Source organism: Pygocentrus nattereri, chromosome 8 (genome assembly GCF_015220715.1).
Source record: "Pygocentrus nattereri isolate fPygNat1 chromosome 8, fPygNat1.pri, whole genome shotgun sequence".
Taxonomy (NCBI): Eukaryota; Metazoa; Chordata; class Actinopteri; order Characiformes; family Serrasalmidae; genus Pygocentrus; species Pygocentrus nattereri.
In genome coordinates, this window is record NC_051218.1 from 18,728,096 (window position 1) to 18,748,256 (window position 20,161).

A 20,161-nucleotide genomic window follows, 5' to 3' on the forward strand; every position below is an offset into this window, starting at 1 on the left:
TGACAGAAACACTGTATGTATGATTGATTGTATTCATTCCTTGAAATTTTTTCCTGGTGGTTTGCACGTCAGTACATGCAAATCTGTTTAAGGCATTGTATTTTCTTTTTATTCTGTTTTTATTATGCATTTTTGCCATCATGTCTTGCTGTCTTAATCCTGCACATGATTTTTCTTTACCGTTACAATCACACCGTCTCAGCTTATTAGCACATTCCAGCCATCTAGAAAAGCCTAAGACACCTACCCGTATGACTCCCTTTGCCAACCTCACATGAGCCATGCTAATATGGAGAGTGCTATTTTGTTACCAGTGCAAGCTTCAAATATTGATTTCCACTTGCTATTTAATATAGCTATCATGAGTTTCACTTCTCAGTGATGTCACCAAAATGTGAGCACTAGAGCATGAGATTTTATGTTGGCTTCTCTCCAGAATTGGCAGATAAAATGCTTAGTCTTATTAAATTGCAGTAATGTAGATTTCCTGAAAAAGATCTCTCCAGAAAAATCATAGTCCTGTTTACCACATAAGCTTTGGTCCTCCTCTCAAAGCCTTTTATCAGGGTGAACACTTATTATGGCTGGTGAATTTGCCCTTGTCCACACCACATTTTAAAACTTGCTGTAATTTTATGTAATTAGACCCCATGTGGCTTGCATGCATACATGCAGAGCTGTTTGTACATTCGTTCACTCTATAGAAATTAGTATAATTATCATTATAATTGGTTTAGGTTTAGTAAACTTGGCAAATACACCAAGCCAGCAAGCCATGATGCCCCTGAACCTCAATGAGGATCACTAGTTTGTTGTACTTCGCTAGGGTTGAAATCCCAAAACGTGATTACTATATTCGAGGTTTATTTTTTTCTGTTATTCTTCAAAATATGATCAACCTCTTTTTTGCATAGCTGTTCTTAGCAGGGTTATTATGCTTAACTAAAACTATTACTAAAACTAGCAATGTAAAAAGTTTTCAGTAACTGTACTAAAAATAAAAATGAGTTTTCTAAAACACGAAACCTAAATTAAAACTGTGATGTCCACCATAAAAATAACAAACTAAATAGAATTACGCCGAAAAAAAAAATCTTTAGTGTTTTTTCTTTTTTGCATTAATGAGAGTTTACAAGTGGACCTGTTCTGTATTTGACTTTAGGGAAAGTTCGAGCTGAGCTCAGTCGTGTTGTGCTGATTTTATTGTACACTTATCTTACACCTAATGTCACAGCATTTATCATCACACTTATACTAAATAAAAACTAAAATCTATTACTTTTTAAGATCAAAACTAAAACTGTTAATACCGGTTTAAAACTATATTAATTAAACTGAAATCAAAAACCAAAATTAAAAACTAAATTAAAAACTAATAAGGATTTTAAAACTACAATAACTCTGATTGGTACAGCTGTCAGCCAACTCGCTGGATTTCTCCAGTGTCTGGAATACATTCATATCAGTTCTGCTCATGATAAGTAACACTTTGATAAGTAATGCCATGTTTTCTCCTGTCCCCTTGTTCAGTGGCAAGCTGACTCCTCCTTCCTGTCTGTTGCTTTTCCATTCGCTCACATTATTTGGATTATTTATAGGCTATGCATCTGAGCTCTGCAGCATAAATTTACCCTGTAATAGAATTACACTGCAGATTTATGAAATCCATCCAGCCATTAGTGAGTGTTTGCTCTGGCTGATCTGCTGTCTCTGGTGCTTTTATGTCTATACTGGGAACAGGTTGTAGATAAGACACTATACAGTATGTCTGATCAGTGATCTTTTTCCAGATCTTGCTCAAGACTCCTCTATGATTGTCACTAGCTTGGAAAATATTTGTTTAAGGTATTTGTGTAAGGTGTGACTGTTTGTTTGCCCCAGGTGCTGTCTAATAGACTGCTTTGTGCTACAGCTACAAATTGATTGACCCAAAGTGCCTTCTTTTGACTTCTGATTAGAACCAGACCAGGGTGAGCGACTCATTTTGTCCTGTGAGTCAATATTGATGGCAAGCTAGTTTTGAAAATACATGGTGTTATTTTGAAAGTGTTGAAATAGCCTGCATGTGGCGATCTGATATTATTAGTCTGTATCTGGAGAGAAGACAGGTTTCAATCACCTGTCACATGTCAGTTACAACTAGATATGGACATAAAGAGACCTTTTGATAAAGCTTTTGGATATCACAATGATATAAGTGATAAATTATAGTTAAAATAGTGTGCCTCTGACTGAATGGCAATGTAAATATTAATCTGACCTTTACGCAAATAGCAAAAACATAAAATTACAAAGGCTTCATAAACTGTTATGCAAAAAAAATATATATATATTATTTTATATAATTACTTACAACAGAAGTGCAAGTACATTAAGGCACATTACCTGAACATTTTTCTTTTGTACTGACTACAAAAACAAGTAAATGTATATTTTTGGTCTTTGTGTAGGCCTACAAAACAAATAAATACATATTTACCTTCTTAAAAAGCTCCGGATGATGGTGCAGGTTTGTTGTGATAGTGGTCATTACTGCTTTATATGTTTTACACACAATTCTGGGAGTGAGAATAATCGTTTGAAGTTGTTTTTCTGTGCATGTATGTGTTTTGTAATTAACTGATTGATTAAGTTACTCTCCAGAGCAGAAGACCAGAGGTTAAGTTCAGCACAGTACCTGTTGGGCTTCTCATGCTACATTCTCACCATTATAATCACATCACTTGTAATTTGATTGTTTCTTGTACCAACTTCTGTCACAGTAATGATAAAATACAATCAAATATGCAAACCCTACATTTAGTTGTGTTGCCACGCTTTTCTTGAAGCCAGCCATTCTACACTGGCAAGTGAACTGCTGAAGGACACTGGGCATGCATTTAGATCCAGAAATCTTAGTGGTCCCACAAGCCTCCTAGTTTGAAATGGTTGACTTGTCAGCCTTATACACAACGTACAACACAAAGGGCAGCAGCTGCAGCTGTGATACCAGCAGTCACTTAACTCTGTGCACATTGCAAGAGCAGTGTGTCTCTTCTTCCCCTGGGAGTCGATTAAGAGGCATCTGTTACGAACAATAATAGAAGCTATTCAAAAATAAGGAATATTTGTGGAAGTGTCTGTTTTGACACACAACTCAAGTGCTGTTCCTGCTTGTGAAGCGATCACACTATCATCTGTCACAACTCTTTTCTTAGTTGTAACTCAACTTTTAATCTCATGGATCAGTTGTAGCTTTACTTGTAGAGCTGTCGGTTATTTCATAACCGTGGTGACAACTGTGTATCCAAGCAGAATACTTTTCTTATGAATCATAGTATGGAGTTGGCAGGACCTTATGTCCAGGCAGCAAATGGGTTTTCATTTAAAAAAACAAAAAAAAAACAAAACCTTGTCTTTTGAAGCTCTGGCTTAAAGTCGTGCACCAAACTTACACATGCAGTATTTAAAGGTTAAAAAGCCTATAACAAATATTAAAGTAGGCTTAGAAGAATAAAAGCATGTTATGTGGGTTTAAGGGTTGGGCATTTCATTTTAGCATTACTGTGAAAATTTTTCACAATAAGCAACAATAATGACAAAGTTTATTAGACAGCAATCAAATGGAAAAAGCAGACCTTAAACCTTCCTGTCAGTATTACTGGTTCAGCTAATTGTGCCTGGATATGCAAGATTTTACAACGCACTCTCAGACTAATGATCACTAAGGTAAGAAAGAAGTCATTATAAATTAGTGCAGGATGACCCAAAAGCAGCAGAAACAACAGTTATACAAGGAGCAATAAGCAGTGAACTACACTGCAAGCAATTGTTTAGCAGTAATTTAGCTCAGCGTGTTTCAGGAAAGAACAATTGGATGTATGACCTCTAGAAAACCAAACCCACAGTGAAGTAAGGAGGTGGGAGCATCACGATATGGGGCTGCATTGATGATGTGACATCATCAAAGGAAATTGAGTCTGGTGAAAAAATACATATTTCAAGAAGATGACCTCAAACATACAGCCAAAATAACTCAAAACTGTTTTATAAAAAAGAAAGTAATGGTGCTTGTATGGTCTAGCTTCTTTCCCCTTTTCCCATTGAAAATGTATGGAGGATTTTGAAATTGCAAGTCCATCAGAGGTTATCTTATAAGTTTGTGTAGAGGAATTGGCCAAAATCGAACCAAACAAATACTTCTTACCATAAATGTTGTGAAGCTGATATTGCCAACAGAAGCTTTGAAACAAAGTGTTGGTGTTATTAATATATCTGAATACTTTTTCTCTATTGATTTGTTTTTGAATGTTCATGAATGTCCATGAATACTGTTTTGCTGGATTCTGCCTCAGCATCTCAGTGGGATTTAAGTCAGGACTTTAACTTGGCCACTGAAACCTTCATTCAGTGTCTTTTGGGCCATTCAGTGGTGGACTTGCTTGTGTGCTTCAGATCATTGGCCTGCTGCATAACCCAGTTGCACTTGAGCTTTAGATTATAAACTGATGATATAGAGTAGAATTCATGCTTCCATGATTTATGACAAGACACCCAGATCCTGCAGAAGCAAAGCAGATCATCATACTAGCACCACCATGTTTGACTGTTGTTATGATGTTCTTATGGTGGAATGCAGTGTCAGCTTTATGCCAAATGTAACTGGACCCATATCTTCCAAAAACGTCCACCTTTGGTTCATTAGTCCACAGAATGTTTTCCCAAAACTCTTTGGGGTCGTTTAGGTCAGCAATGGTTTGTGCCTTGCAACTCTGCCATGGATGGCACTTTTGCCCAGTGTCTTTTTTGTTGTTGTTTTTATGGTGGAATTGTGTACATTGACCTTACCTGAGGCAAGTGAGGCCTATAGTTCTTTAGATGCTCATCTGTTTTTTTTTTGTTTTTTTTTCCTGACCTCCTGAATGAGCTGTGGATGCACAAGTTTGCCCCACCTGGAAAAGTTCAACACTCTTCCCCATTTGTGAATAATCGCTTTTACTGTGGTTCACTGGAGTCCCAGTCTTAGCAATGGCTTTGTGACCCTTTCCAGACTGGCAGATTTCAATCACTGTTTCGCATCTGTATTTGAATCTCTTTAGAATGTGGCATCATGTGCTGCTTTTTGAGACCTTCTAGATGCTTCACAATTCCAGACCAGTACTGTTTGTGATGTTTAGATCCAACAGGTCTCACAGTAATCATGCCTGGGTTTGGCTTTTAAAGTTGAACCCAGTAGTCAATTAAATTTGGTTAACTCGTTGATTCAGTAGCTAAGCTGACTGGTACTTTTTAAACATAGGACCACATAGGGCTTAACAGCCTTTTTCTCTCAATAAATAAAATTGTCATTAAAAACAATTTGTGTTTACTACTTTTGATTGGATCAAATGTCATGTACCTTTTGACACTGAATGAAAGATTGATTTGTTTCCCTACAGTGAGCTCTGTACAGTCATGCGAACGTCTAGAGCAGGAGAAGGAGGACCTGCGGGCAGCTTTCGATGGAGTCCTGCAGAAAGTACAGGAGCAGCACCGCTCCGACCTGGCTGACCTAGAGGAGCGCCTGAAGACTTTCTATTCGGCAGAATGGGAGAAGGTCCACCAGACATACCAGGAGGAGGCGGACAAGTGCAGACTTGAGATGGAGCAGCAGGTGAGTAAGAAGCATGGTTTTCTTCACTGTAATTCTGGACATTCTTACTTGAAGTTCTTTTGGATGTCCCAGTGATTTACTCTAAAACTCATCCAGAGAGATATTTTCATTTCATGATCCCTATATTTCTTCACTTATGTTCTTAAATGTTATTTGATCTTTGGTGACTAAGTTTCCATTTGTCTTGAAACATTACTATGCAAGTGATTTATATTTGGGCTTACAAGCTAGCGAGGTTGTGTGTACCCATTCTGTTTGGTTTCTCGAACATTCAAACACTTGGCAGAGTGCTTCAGATACTGAGACTGTTTTTCTGCTTGTGTAGCTGGAGGATTTGAGAGCCAAGCATAAAGCTCTGAAGAAAGAACTGGAAACCAGCCATGAAGAGAAGGTGGAGAGCCTTAAACAGCACTATGAAAAATCTTTTGAAGGTGACTCGAATATGTTTTCTTTCTCCACCCAAGCCTTTAACTAAGTGCTCCATATGCAAAGTTCATATACCCCACCCCCCATTCCTGCAACCCACCCTCCCCGTTCCCGCAACCCACCCAACCTTAAACATAATTATATATACATAATCTTTACACAAATAACTTTGTATTGGTTATGTTTTCTGTCTCCTTCAGAACTCAAACAATCTCATGAGCATGAGATGAACACTCTAGAAAAAACACTAAAAGATGCAGAAACAACATTATCTGTAAGGCAATAACTATATTTAAGTTCAATCTTAAGATAATCTCAAAGCAAAACACTGACACTAATGCATTTCACCTCTGTCAGAATCAAATAGAGGAGCTCACAGCTGAGAACAGCTCGCTCAGTGAGAAGCTGAAAGCAGAGGAGGACTGGAGGAAAGAATTGGCTGAGAAATGTCAGGTTTGTTTTATACCACCCCTCAGCTCTAGACTGCTCCCGTACTGTTTATCTGTGTAATCAGGTAGACAGGAATAGTGCCCACTGATAGCGAAGTTTGAACCCTTCTCTCCATTTAGGGTCTAACGATTTTCAGGGAGTGACGGGTTAATATTAGACAGACCTCTCTAAAAAGTGTTAAGTGAGTTCTGACTCTTAAAGCTTTTGAAAGTGCCAACAATAGGATTTAGATAAGTACCCTGCCATTGAACTGGCAGGCTCACATATATAAAGAGAGACAGTAACAAGAGCAACCCAGTAACTTTGACTCTCATATGCAAGTAACTTGTTCAAAAAAAAAAAGCATTTTCAAAAGAAAACATCTGTATATCAACAATTTGTCAATGCCTCTGCCTCTGTTTAACCTCTGCATGTGTCAAAGAGGCTCACTAACCTTTGGTGTTTCTAGAAGGACTCCCACACACTCTACCTGGAGCAAGAGCTGGAAAGTCTGAAAGTGGTATTGGAAATTAAGAACAAGCAGATCCACCAACAGGACAAGAAATTAATGCAAATGGACAAACTGGTGAGCTCAGCCTTAATTTTGGCCTTTGGATTCTCATCCTTGATATTTCCCTGCTTAATAAAATTAAGAATAGCTGAAAAAATAAATTAAAAGCAGCATTTCATATTATACCATGTTGCAATTCAGATGTGAATTTTTTTGTGATGCAAAAGGCTTGAATCCAGACCTTCACTTTGATTTTGTTTGAATGTGTTATTCCAGATGGAGAAAAATGTGAAGCTTGATGAATGTCTTAAGAAAGTCCAACAAGAAAATGAAGACCTAAAAGCCAGAATGGACAGACATGCTGCCTTATCGAGGTACTCATTTTTCTCTGCTCCCTTTCTGTGTACATTTATTGACCTGTTTATTAGACACACCTCGATGATGCGCGCTCTATGTTGATATTTAGAGGTTGTAGCTCATCTTTTTCCATGCACAGTTTGTACTGGTCTTTCATAGGTCTTTGTCAACGTTCAGCTTCTTTCAACAGGACTACTGATGGCTTGATGTTTGTTTGGCTGACTACTCTTAACTCAGCACTAACATTGAGATGTTTAAAAACCTCAGAAATGCAGCTGTGCCTGATACTTGTACCAGTGCAATTTATGCTAACAACTCACTACCATTTCTGTGTACTGAGAGTACCACCCCCCCCTTTACTCTGTTGGTCAATGGTCAGGACCCCTACAAGCCCACCGCAGAGCAGGTATTATTTGGGTGGTAAAACATTCTCAGCACCAAGGTGTTAGTGTGTGCTGCACTGGCAGACTGGATTAGACACAGCAGTGCTGCTGAGCTTTTAAACACTGTGTCCACTTACTGACCACTACATTAGATACATGTCCGTCCGTCCGTCCGTCCGTCCGTCCGTCCGTCCATCCATCCATCCATCCATTTTCTAAGCCGCTTCTCCGTCAGGGTCGCGGGGGGGTACTGGGTGTCCTACATTTCAAATACATTATTTCATTCTAACATGTATTTCAAATTCTAAAGTATAGTAAACAATAATACATTTTAAATATATTTATTTTTGTATTGGAAGACTGCTGAATTTGTAATGAAACATACTGTTGGTCAATATTCTTTTAAGCACTGATATCCACAATATTATTAGAAAAGCACATTGTCACATAATTTATTACAGTAATGAAAAAACAATCATTGCCCACCCCTAAGTGTACCTGAGAAAGTGGCCAGTGAGTTTAGGTACAAGGTAGGTGTATTTATCTAACAGGCGACTTGATGTACACTGGGCTTCTCTGAGCTTGCTGCACACCATGGAAATTAGTTCACTCACAGATGGTTGCTCCAGGCCATTCAAAAAAGGCTTGACGTGATTATGCAAAGTGCTTGTTGTAGTGTGTTTACCCAAACACTTGTCCTAAGGGTAGCTTTAAGATTGCTTTAATCGGACAGAGAGTGCTGCTTTGATGTCTGTGGAAGTGTGCCCAGGTGCCGGACTGTACTGAAGGTTTTTCTGAATAGTTGTGGCTGGTAATGGAAGATAGGTTTGATCTGCTTACAGGAAAAGATTTTTTGCTGTCCAATGATCTTATATTTGTACTAGTGAAAATCAATTGTGTGCTTTTTTCCCCCTTTAGGCAACTCTCCACAGAGCAGGCCGTCCTGCAGGAATCTCTTCAGAAGGAGACCAAAGTCAACAAGCGTCTATCTATGGAAAATGAGGAGCTACTCTGGAAGCTGCAGAATGGAGACCTGAGCAGCCCCCGCAAAACCTCTCCTTCTTCACCCTCCATCACTCTCCAAAGCCCTCGCAACTCAGGCTTCTTCTCGAGCCCCCCCATTTCACCCAGATAACACTGGCCCTCAGCTTCCTGGAAGCAGCTACTAAGAGACTTCCGCCTCCATGCAGAAAGCTATGAAAGCTATGTTAGCTATGTGGGTCTGGGACCTGTCACCTGAATGACATTAATCCAAAATGGATCTTTTCTCAGGTGAATCTTGTACAGCTGAATGACAATAAAAAAAACTGAAGAAAATATTGCACAGAAGCACTTAACCAATGAGGCCACCTTTTTGTATTTTTGCCTTTCATGTCTGATTTTGGAAGAAGGGGAAAAAAATCTCAGGGCTTGTACATAATTTCTCATTTTTCTCAGTAACCTTTTCTTTTGCTTTAACTTTAGACGTTTCCTTCACTGGATTGTTCTCAGTCTTGCGTTATGCAGGAATACGTGTTAATGGCTGTCTTTTGAATGGAGAGATAAAATGCTTTTTCCAAAATCTGTCTTCAGTTTCTATGCAGAGGACAAGTGTGCCATCAGAATCAAAGAATGAAGGCCTTCAGTGATTTGAGAAGCTTTACCACTAACAGCCTTTAAGCTGTGTACCGTTGTTTATTTTACCATAAGAACAAGAGCGTAGTATCAACTAGCCATGGAAATTTCCCAGAAGAAAAAACCCTTTTATAGTTAGATTTGTCTGTTTTTAATCCCCTTTATTTGAAGAGCAAGATAAAAGTCTGAAATAATACAAATGTATATGAACTCATGGCATAATTCTCGATTGCCACACTTTATGTAATATGAGGATATTTGTCTGAGGAAAGCTGCAGTTAAGCCTGGCTTCAGTGGTCACATGAATTTGAAGTCAGTAAAGTGTTTTGGATTTTTAAACTTTCAGAGCATTAGAAAGCCTCATTACTGCTTCCAGTTAGTGATAAAACTCTGCCACTATAAGAACTGCATTAAAATATGAATACGGGTTTAGAATCTTATTGAGCCCAGAAGAAAGAGATAAAATAATTTATTTTCCCTAACTAGCTTATATGACCATGGGACCAAAAGAAGTGACTGTTCGTGCATGTTCCAATGGCCTCAAGAGCACCCCTCACTGTCTGAAACCTCCTACTGCAGGTCTGACTATTTCAAATATCTTTGTTGGGGTTGTATGAGTAAGTGAAACGAAATAGGAACATGTATGAGATGTTTGGATTTGTTTAACTACGAAATGTGTGTGGGTGTTTAAATTTATTGGTGTGAAACTGAAACTCTTGGAAATATGCAAATAAAGTAATATTAAAAGCAATTAAGTTGATTTGTCACAATGTGAAGTTCTTCCTTCCCTGCATTTCTTGAAAGTGTTTCAAAGTGTAGGAGCCTTCTATGGATATATGTTCATGGTAACTTACAAAATCCGTTAACAATGGCAGCAGTAATACAGAAAAGATTCAGTAAAACTAGTGCGAGAGAAGGAAAAATGGGGAAAAAGTGTCTAAGGCTGAATCAAAATAAGCACTGAGCCTGCACTGCACATTCCACATACGGAGTCCATTAGAGGCTTTGCACACTTTCCACACTGAGCTCCACCATCAGCCCTATTTTGTTTTCACTGCCAGCAATGCAGAGACATGTAACACACTGGCTTCCATGAGGGATTACACATAATGATTATAGCATTTATGAAGCACATAGACACATGAGCACTCTGGACAATACAAAACCTTACTTTATTTTTTTCTTAACATGAAAACATCTGCTTCCCCTTCAAAAAAGTCATTTATTCCTTAGCCTTATGTTGAATAATCCCTGTAAAGTGGTACCAGCGATACAAATCAGCAGTAAGATGTCTGTGTAAAAGCAGTCTGTTATAGATTTAATGCTTTCTTGGGTGTTTAGGAAAAACTAGTCATATGAGTTCACAAGTGTGGCCACAGATGTCTCTCCATGGGTGTTTTTGGCTGTGCATATGTAGTTCCCAAAATCAATAGTCTCCACATCATCCACAGTCATGACACTCTGGGAGATGCGAGTGGTGTGGCCCATGCCTCTGTTTATCAACCTCCAAGAGTCCTGAATACTGACGGGTCTCTGGTCCTGGAATGGAATGTAAAAAAAGGTAAACAGTCTGAGTTACTTACATTGCTAATTGTGAAAGTACAGAGGGATGTACAAATAACTGAGCACCCTTTTATATCCTTCACGTTCTGCTATGTCTCACTTCTTTTTATCTCAGTACCTTGGTTTGTTCTTTAATACATTTCAGTGGATTTTGTCTAGTTTCTGTTTTGCGCAGTTGAACACAGTTTTAATTGAAGAGTTGTAATACAGCTGAAATTATGCACTTCTGAATACAGTAATGCACAGTTGCCATAATACATTAAGTTAAATAATTGTTAAAAAAAAAAACATAATAGATGTGTCCCAAAATCATTTTAAGCACTGTCTAATAGAAGCCAGTTGGTAGATGCTTCAATGTTTTTAGTTTTCTGTTAATTTCCAAATACATGGAAAGTGTCTGTGGTAATCATCCATAAACTAAACATGATAAACTGATCTGCAAAACTGGCCTGTTTGAAAAGTAATGACCAATGACCTCCACTGGACAGCAAATATAATACAACAGCACAAGTCTAGAACTCACTTTTTTATAGACTCGAAGGCTGCACTGTGTTGCTGCTAGGTGTTAGATGTTCTGTTATGGTAAGAATCATGTCCAGTCTCTTTCTCTCCTTTACCAGAAAGCAATATTCTATTTACCTGGCCGGGATATCTCCAGCTGAAGCTGACCTCAACCTCAGGCTCCCCCAGAACAGTGCAGGTGATGTTAAAGATGTCCCCTCCACTCACTTCATTTGAAGAGGCCTCAATAGTTGCAAAAGGTGGACCATTGGGTACTAGAATGTGGAAGTGGGGAGAGGATACACACGGCAGTAAACAAATCACATGGTGCTTGTCGTCCAAATACCTGAGTTTCTTTACTTTAATCTTCATCTACCATTCTATAGCATAATGTTGATTATAATGGACAACATTTTTGGCATGCTTCTCTGTACAAAGGAAAAGAATGGAAAGCACCTCAGGCTCAAATCTCTTATAACCAGGCAGCCAGTGAATTCTGTCAGGAAACGTTTATGGGAAACACATATTTTTGCACTTCAGTCAGTGGTTTCATTCTTTTAGAAATGGAGCTAAATTTTGCAGATGAATCTGTGGTAATATGTGAGCAGTGTATGTAGTCGTGTGGGTGTTGTTTTCACAGACCCCTGCCTGATCGGGCATATATACCTGAAAATCAAAAGTAATTAGAAACGCTTTTTCACTGTGCTGCTACAAACAAAGTAGGGATGGTATGTGACATGCTGATAAAACAGAAATCAGTGATTAGTAAACTCTCTTTGACCTGCATTACCTTAAAAACAGTATAAAACCACAAAATGCTGTTTTACTTTATGAATGTGATATATATAACGTAAATATATTCTCATTCCAAATTTGATGATTGCAACACGTTCTGAAAAACAGGAGCATGTTTACCCCCAGATTTATATCATTTTTCCTTTTAACAACACTCAGTAGTTACTTGGGCACTGAAGAAGCAAACCGATAGTATTTGCCACTCTTTTGTTATACAAGTCTTCAACTGTTCAACCATACAAGCCTTTTATTGGTGTATTTTGCACACGATTAAATGGGAGACAGGTCTAGATTGCAGAAATGCCAGTGCAGCACCTGCACTCTCTGATTATGCTTTGGAAACACATGCAGAATGTGGCTTGTTGTAGTCATGGTTGCCCCTGAAAAGGACATTGTCTAGAAAGCAGCATCCATAATGTGTTTAGAATTAAAAATGCCCTCACAGATGTGCAGGTCACCCAATAACACACCCCCCATGCCATGACAGACCCTGGCTTTTGAACTTCACACTGGTAACAATCTGGATGGTCTTTTTTCTTTGGCCCAGAGAACATAATGCCCATTATTTCCATGTATTTTGGTCTACCAAAATTTTCCCCTGTGCATCAGTCCATTTCAGATGAGATCAAGCCCAGAGATGTCAGTAGTGTTTCTGCATGCTGCTGACTTACATGTTCCACTGTGCAGTCTTAACCTGGCATACAGGCAGGTGTGGCATTCAGTTGTGCTTTTCAGCTTTGTCCTTTATGCACAGAGATTTTTCTGGATTCCCTGAATCTTTTGATGTTATGTATTTTAGGGAGTGAAATATCCCCAAATGCTTGCAATCGCTTGCTTGAGGAACATCATTTTTAAACTGTTGGATTTCTACGGATGAATCTACGGTGAGCCTCAACCGATTTTTGCTCGTTACTCCTTTTCTGGATGTTCCTTTCACACCCAAAAATGACTGCATCACCTGTTTAAGATGTTTTATAAACATTTCACAGTGCTCCTAGTCTTAAATTTCCCCTGTCTCAGCTTTTTCGGAACATGTTGCAGGCATCAATTTTAGAGTGAATTTATGTTCACAAAAAAAAGTCGAGATATTATATAAGTTCAGAGTCAATGGATTCTGGTTAAAGATTAGAGTATCACTAAGACGTAGGAATCAGTCCTTGTCCAGAACCTGGATGAGACTGCGTGACTATAACTACTGCATAACTACTTATGCAGTTTTCATGAAGATTCTGACATTCACCAGTGTTTTCTTATTTGGGATTTGTTCTTAGGTAAAAACAGAATGTACACACACTCAAGAGCACAAAGGTGTGAACAGTTCTGAGGTTTAAGAACACATGAATCTTGCTCTGACTTTTTCTTAAAACATTTCTCAAGAACAAATTGATGAAAAAACTTAGGAAGACATTGGTAAATGGGTCCAAATGAACTTTTTGGCTATGCTATCTGACTGCATAGATGCTGACAGAGATGCAGCAAACGAAAAATGTTGTATTCCTTTAAAATAATGTATAACTATCAGTCTTCTACATGTGCTTCAATAGACATGCCTGCATCTTTATAAGCAGTATCCTTCTGACCTTCAACATAGAGCAGCTGGTACTTAGTGGAGACCTGAGGGGTGGTTTTCGTGGTGCTGTTGGCCTTGCAGTAGAAAGCCCCTGCGTGCTCTGGACTGGGTTTCTGCAAGATGAAACCTTTAGTCGGGTTGTAGGAGATGAGGCTTCCATCAGCAAAGACTTCCTCTGGTGGCACCTCCCTGTGCAGTGAGACTGTGGCCTTAGGAGTCGTCACTCGGCAGGGCACAGTGGCTGACTTATCGGGCCTCAGGTACACAATCTCAAAGTGGATAGCCGAAGGGACAAACAGCTCATCTTTGTCTTTGCAGAGAGACAAAGATATTTGCATGATCTACGCTCTGAGATGAACGACATTAACTGTCAGGGCCTAATATATTAGTACTGCAACATTATCAGGAACAGTATTTAAACCTGGTATTCATTCTAAGACATGCTAGTGTACCTGTAAAGTATATGTAAGTGGCAGAGGTGCGATCAGATTCACATTCTTCACCATCACAGAGCACCACCCAGCAACTGTACTCTCCTGTGTCAGCTGCAGAGGGCGATGTCAGGGTCAACTGACCAAACTTCTCATGCTGCTTAATGCTGATACAAACATAACAAAGGAGTCATCAAACACACGTAAGATAAGGTACTCCAATGGGTTTCAGTCCTAATTAGCATCGCTAATAACTTCATAGTCTTCAGAGAAAAGATGGGTTGAAATTAAAGTCTACAAGGTGTCACTTCATTAGGTTCCCAAAAGAGTTGGACTTTCTTGGTGTTGATGAGGGGTCACCAATGGTAAGTGCAAAGGGTCAGCATGGCTGCAGAGGTCGTGGTTGTATTTTTTCCTTCCAGTTTTCTCCTTATTCTGTTAACTGGATATGTCACAGATATCTGTTCTACCAAAAATATGGATACTTGAATATGAAAACCAGTCAGAATGCACATCCTTAATTAGGAGAGCTCCTGCTTGATTGTAATGAAAACTGCAGCCACGTTTGCCCTTTGTGGATTAGACTGGTGACCCCTAGAGTAGGTGATATTACGCTTTGTTTGTTCTGAGTTTGGATTACAAAATAAGATCTGCTGAAACTCATAGGAATCTCTATCAACACCTGACAGTTTAAGTAGCATTAGATCTTTAGAGAAACCTGAATGAAAGACCCACAGCTCCAATCCTTGCTGAGCAAAATAGTGGAGTACCTGAGGCGAGAGTCATTAAAGGTGTCCAAGTAAGAAGGGTAGGCCCAGCCAATCTTGGTTCCTTTACATCTTAGTTCCAACGTTTTCCCAGGGTTTAAGGTTAGAGTATCACCAAGACGTAGGAACCGGCCCTTGTTCAGAACCTGGGTGAGAATGGTTTGAGATTTTCCTCTGACATCCGGAGGGCGCAACTTGACCTTCTTTCGTCCTGGTCTGAGACGGTTCTCAGGAGCATCTTTCTGTCGCTTGACATGTCGACTTGCACCTGGGTCAGCATGAGAAAGATGTGCCGTGCAAAGCCATTAGTGGAACTTCTAAGCTTTATTGGCAGCTTATAACAATCTGAAAATTACAAGAAATGTAGATTACATGGCAGGCATGTAGGTAACATGGAATCTCAATGAAAATTAGCGTCACAACTTTAGAATTCCCTTATTCTGCCATGTAAATAAGGAATGGAAAAAGCAATGCCATTTCACCAGTAATGTGTGTCTAATTTTCTTCAGTGTTTCAGTAGCAGAGCCAGAGAGTGGAGAAGGAGAACAGTTCAGCAGAACTCTCCCATCTGGAAAGCTAATCCGTTTCGTGTTTCCAACCCACAGCTCTATAAACAGCAGAGCAGGAAATAGGGCTTTTTTGTTCAAATACTAGTGCAAAATGTGCAAAAAAGATCAGATCACTTAACATAAAACTTATCTGTTGCACAAAATGGAGCCATAAGATGTAGACAGTGTTCACATTGGATGTATTGATATGTGCACCTTTGTAAAAGATGTTCATAAAAGTGTTTCTAAAATTAGCTCTCTAGAGTTGGACTTTAAACATATCGAAGAGTTCGATATCTAGATAAAAGTAAGCTACTTTCAATAAATGCTTGAAATAGGCATGTGGTGATGAAATATGTCACTCTACTAAATATGAGAAGAGATTAAAAAGTTTAATCCCAAATAACAAATTTTGTTTTTTCAAAGTAGAGCTCGCTGCTGTCCCCAACCTCACTCCCTGAGTCTGGAATCTTCATCGCTCCCACCAACACCAATATCACTCCTGGCAAACTCCAGAAGCCACACGCCCACAATTACTTTCAAAATTATAGCTGAGGATGTTCGTGGGAGTTGAACAACAAAGCAGAAGAATGAAAAAGGAGATAGGCTCACCATTCTGGAGCTCCAGCAAGAGCAGTGCTAGTGTGAGGAAGACCCAGAGCTTCATGGTGCAGGGACAGTTCTGAGCTTTCTTCAGGTTCTACAGAAGGCATAACATTCTCCAGAACCAAGAACCAACTGACCTGTTTACACTGAAGGAGTCATTCTCTGCAAGAAAAGGGGAATGCCTTCAACCCTCCAACTCCCCCACCAGACCCAAAAATTATGCAAAATGTTCTGGTGCCCTCTGGTGGGGCAAAGGACACTTTGTCCAAAAACAGCAGGATTTATGCAATAAACTTGGACTTACTACTTAGTGGGATACCAATTCAATTTATTTAAAGATAAAATATTCAGAAACAGCCAAGCCTTGGCACCCAGTGATTTCTTTCAGTGGAAAATGAGGTAAAATGCCTCTGGTTTCTCCACTAAACTCTTGATTAATGCACAAATATTCACATAATACTGTTATTACATAACCTCCCTGGCACTGTTCTTCACTCCTTGGGAACCTACAGCATTGCAGGGATTGATGGTTTTCCTCACACTAATTAAGCTCATGAAGTATTTGATAATTTCTTGACTAGATGAAGCTTTGTATTTGACTGATTGATTTGATTTGTATTTGCATTGAGAAGCACTTAACTCTGCAGTGCTGAGGGTGTGAAGGACTGTGGTCTATAAGACTGATTCTCAGCTCTGGTCCTGGGGGCCCCCTGTACATTTTAGTGTTTTCCCTGCTTCCAACCTACCAGCTAATTAACAGCCCATTATTGACTTAAAGTGTGTTAAATCAAGAGAATAATTAAAATGTGCAGGGCAGCAGACCTCTAGGACCAGGATGGAGAAACACTGGCCTATGGCTTGACAAAAAGATCAACAGATGAAAGAGCTCCCACAGCTGGTGGCTTAAGCTATTGCAGCAAGAGATATCAGAATCACTTGTTAAAGCACTCAGAAGAAAATAGTTTGGTGAAAAAACCCACTTACCCCTCATGCAGTTAATCGGTCAAGACATTGTGGTGTTTAAAGTTTGCTTGTTCATTTTTGCGCTGGAGCTACAAGGATAATAGATAACATGTAAAGCCAATTAGCACTGTGCAAACTGCATGACTACTGTGCCTCAGTTTATGTGATTTCTGATCAATTATGACACTTTTGTCTCTAAAAATGGACAAAATTGTTGCTGAGCTAATTATAGTACTAGCAGTTTGAATTTTGTGCATTGTGTGGTTAACAGTAAAGTTACGCTATTGTTTAAGACACAAAGCAAGTCTAAGTTTGAGAAAAATGAGTGATTAGCTACATTAGGTCCTGTGCAAAACTCAAGAAATTTCAGACATTAAACACGTCTTGGGTAATTGACTACATTTGGAACAATGGTAGAATGTGGTATGAATGACTTTTCAATGTGAGCTACATAAATAAATATACTTACCTAGATGCCACATTGGGTTCAGCCACGTACGTCAACAGCGCCGCCACTTTAGGGCGGTCAGCATCACTGCTGGACTGCAGTACCATTACAGAGCGGTACTTTATAAAAGATACTGTCCAAAATGACATCTTAAGTTTATGTAGTTATTTATTTACCGTGATGGTTAAGGCTTTGTAGATAGGTAAGTTAAAGCATTACTTAACCCGTGTAGATATTCATAATAGATTAACATTAGCACCTACACAAACCCGAAGAACTTATTTGCCAGCTTCTTGTTCCAATTTCCCATTCCACCTTAAATGGTATGGAAGGCAAATCCTGCCAAAAAGGAAATGAAAATGAAAACAATAAAATGTAAATGCAAACCTTTTTACCATTTCTTTTTCCAAACATCTGCGCAAATATCCTGCCAAAATTGAAAAATGAAATGAAATACCTTCAATTGCAATTTCATTTTTCACACGAGCATGAGCCGTTTGTGATAAAAGTAAAAATAAATTGAAAATGCCTCTTTGTCATTTCATTTTAGTCGTTATTCTGTTTTTTTCACGAAAACCAATCTAAAATGAAGATGCTAACAGACAAAAGAAAACACAAACTTCATTCTGGCTTTGGCTTTTCTTCATGAAACACAGGATACGTGTCAAAACTAAAATCAAAATGCAAAGTTTACTTTCTCATTTCTTTAAATTAAATTTAATATTTTAAAGTAAAACGAAAATGCAGAATGGATAAATCAACAGCAAAGTGACCGTCCGTGATTCTGTTTTCTGCACTGAAGCGCTTTACATGTCAGATTGAAAAGGAAAATGAAAACCAACATCAGCGCCACCTGCTGGAGATTCACTTTTCATTTTCTAACTGACCAACATGTAAATATATGTTCATTAGCACGAGGCAGGGCTACGTGGTACATTTTAGGACATCCTCAGCTGTCTGCGGTAGAATCGCCATCATCATCAAAGAAACACCTGACTCAGATCTCAGATCAAACAACATGAATCAGATCTGGTGAAACTGAACATCAGAACAAATACGGTCAGACCAAACGGCCTCAGAGAAAAGGCATCAGACCAAACGGCCTCAGAGAAAAGGCATCAGACCAAACGGCCTCAGAGAAAAGGCATCAGACCAAACGGCCTCAGAGAAAAGGCATCAGACCAAACGTTCTCAGAGAAAAGTTATCAGACCAAACACAAGCCTGGTCGAGCACAGACTGGTTCGTATGACTTAGAGAGCTATGGTGTATCTCGATATAAATGCAAGTGTAACATTTTCACAGTTTTTTCTGAGGCCGTTTGGTCTGATACCTTTTCTCTGGGTCTGTTTGGTCAGCAGATCTGAAACATGGCGTGTTTATCCTTAGATGGCTGGGGCTGCCCGAGGCTGTTTAGTCATTATTCTATAACGACTAAAAAAATGACAAACAGGCGTTTTCAAATTATTTTTACTTTTGTCACAAACGGCTTGCGCTCGTGTGAAAAATGAAATTGCAAATGAAGGTATTTCATTTCATTTTCAGTTTTGGCAGGATATTTGCTTAGATGTTTGGAAAAAGAAATGGTAAAAAGAGGTTTGCATTTACATTTTCTTGTCTTCATTTTCATTTGCAGCTTCAGGCATCAGAAAGTGACGGCTGCAACACTGAGGATGGAACGAAAGGCTCGAGCAGAAGCTGGCCAATAGAAAGTCGACTTTCTACCTTGCTCTGTTTCTGGGGACTTTATTTTATGTGAATTAAGATTAGAAGTGATTAAGACATGGATTTCCTGACGCGTGGGGGTTGGGATTGTACCGCAACTCACGCTAACTAATACTTGTCTGCTGGTGCAAAAGGCTAATAGCGGTATTAGTTATTAAAGCAATAAAAGCTGCCGAGAGCAGTCCGTGCAACTTAGATTACTAGGAAGCTGTGGCCGCTTTAATCCTGAGACTCATCATCTTTCAGTACAAGTCAATTTATTCACATACAGACCTTGACCTTTCCAATATGGCGGACGCGCAGACGTATCGCCTCAGATAGAGAACAACAGGTAACGCGGCATCTAAGAATGTGGCTGTATCTGTGCTGAGCTACTGAATTCAACTACAGCCATTCTCCTGTGGTTCAGGGTACATGTTAGATATGTCCTTGGTATGTTTAAACTGCTGAATAACCTGATTTAGTTTAAAAAAGCACATTGAAAGGGAATTTTACCCTACTACTGTTTCTTTGTGTTGTAATATTCTGTAGCACTGCACTGTATCCTTTAGTGTGACATGAGTTTGTATTTTTTTTTTTTCTGTCCATCCCTCCTATGCAGATGCATCAACCACTGAGGATAATGAAATCCATCTGATTTAGAAGCTAATGAAACGGACATATATTTGGCTTTCTAACAGTAACATCAGCTGCCTTCCTTCTCCATTAGCCAGCTAGCAGGAAAAAAAAAACAGCCTAGTTTTTCCTCCCAGCTTCAAGATACATTATCAGAATTGGGGTTTCCCAGTTTTAAAACCAGAACATCTTACTCTACAGTTGTGGAAACACTATAGGAGGCATGTAAGGATGCTTACAACAGATATGGTGATGGTTATATTTTTCATCCTGTTTTGG

At 39.1% G+C, this 20,161-nt stretch overlaps 2 protein-coding genes across 9 annotated transcripts in view; one reads left to right on the top strand and one right to left on the bottom strand.

Annotated features, from left to right (window-relative positions):
- Positions 1 to 10,107, top strand: part of mtus1a (microtubule associated tumor suppressor 1a) — a 42,184-nt gene extending 32,077 nt beyond the window's left edge. For 5 of the 8 annotated variants that reach the window (XM_037540430.1, XM_037540429.1, XM_037540432.1 and 2 more), the window contains 7 exons: positions 5,418 to 5,632; positions 5,958 to 6,063; positions 6,259 to 6,332; positions 6,416 to 6,511; positions 6,957 to 7,073; positions 7,275 to 7,372; positions 8,657 to 8,873. In XM_037540430.1, the coding sequence (XP_037396327.1) occupies positions 5,418 to 5,632; positions 5,958 to 6,063; positions 6,259 to 6,332; positions 6,416 to 6,511; positions 6,957 to 7,073; positions 7,275 to 7,372; positions 8,657 to 8,873 (923 nt within the window). Of the gene's footprint in view, positions 1 to 5,417; positions 5,633 to 5,957; positions 6,064 to 6,258; positions 6,333 to 6,415; positions 6,512 to 6,956; positions 7,074 to 7,274; positions 7,373 to 8,656 lie in introns of all 8 variants that reach the window. The other 3 variants (XM_017704104.2, XM_017704106.2, XM_037540431.1) reach the window with 2 other exon arrangements.
- A 394-nt stretch (positions 10,108 to 10,501) lies between these two features.
- pdgfrl (platelet-derived growth factor receptor-like) lies at positions 10,502 to 16,294 on the bottom strand. The gene is made up of 6 exons (XM_017704107.2): positions 16,140 to 16,294; positions 14,983 to 15,247; positions 14,234 to 14,379; positions 13,792 to 14,091; positions 11,555 to 11,691; positions 10,502 to 10,891 (listed from the first exon to the last, which is right to left on the bottom strand). The coding sequence occupies exons 1-6, from the start codon at positions 16,192 to 16,194 to the stop codon at positions 10,700 to 10,702; spliced, it is 1,095 nt and encodes a 364-aa protein (XP_017559596.1). The 5' UTR covers positions 16,195 to 16,294; the 3' UTR covers positions 10,502 to 10,699.
- Positions 16,295 to 20,161: the final 3,867 nt, after the last annotated feature.

Coding starts and splice junctions, on each gene's coding strand:
- pdgfrl (XM_017704107.2), bottom strand. CDS start 16,194: ATGAAGCTCTGGGTCTTCCTCACACTAGCACTGCTCTTGCTGGAGCTC. Junction 15,248..16,139: donor CTTGCTGGAGCTCCAGAATG/GTGAGCCTATCT, acceptor ATGCTGACCCAG/GTGCAAGTCGACATGTCAAG. Junction 10,892..11,554: donor GCTGGAGATATCCCGGCCAG/GTAAATAGAATA, acceptor ATTCCATTCCAG/GACCAGAGACCCGTCAGTAT.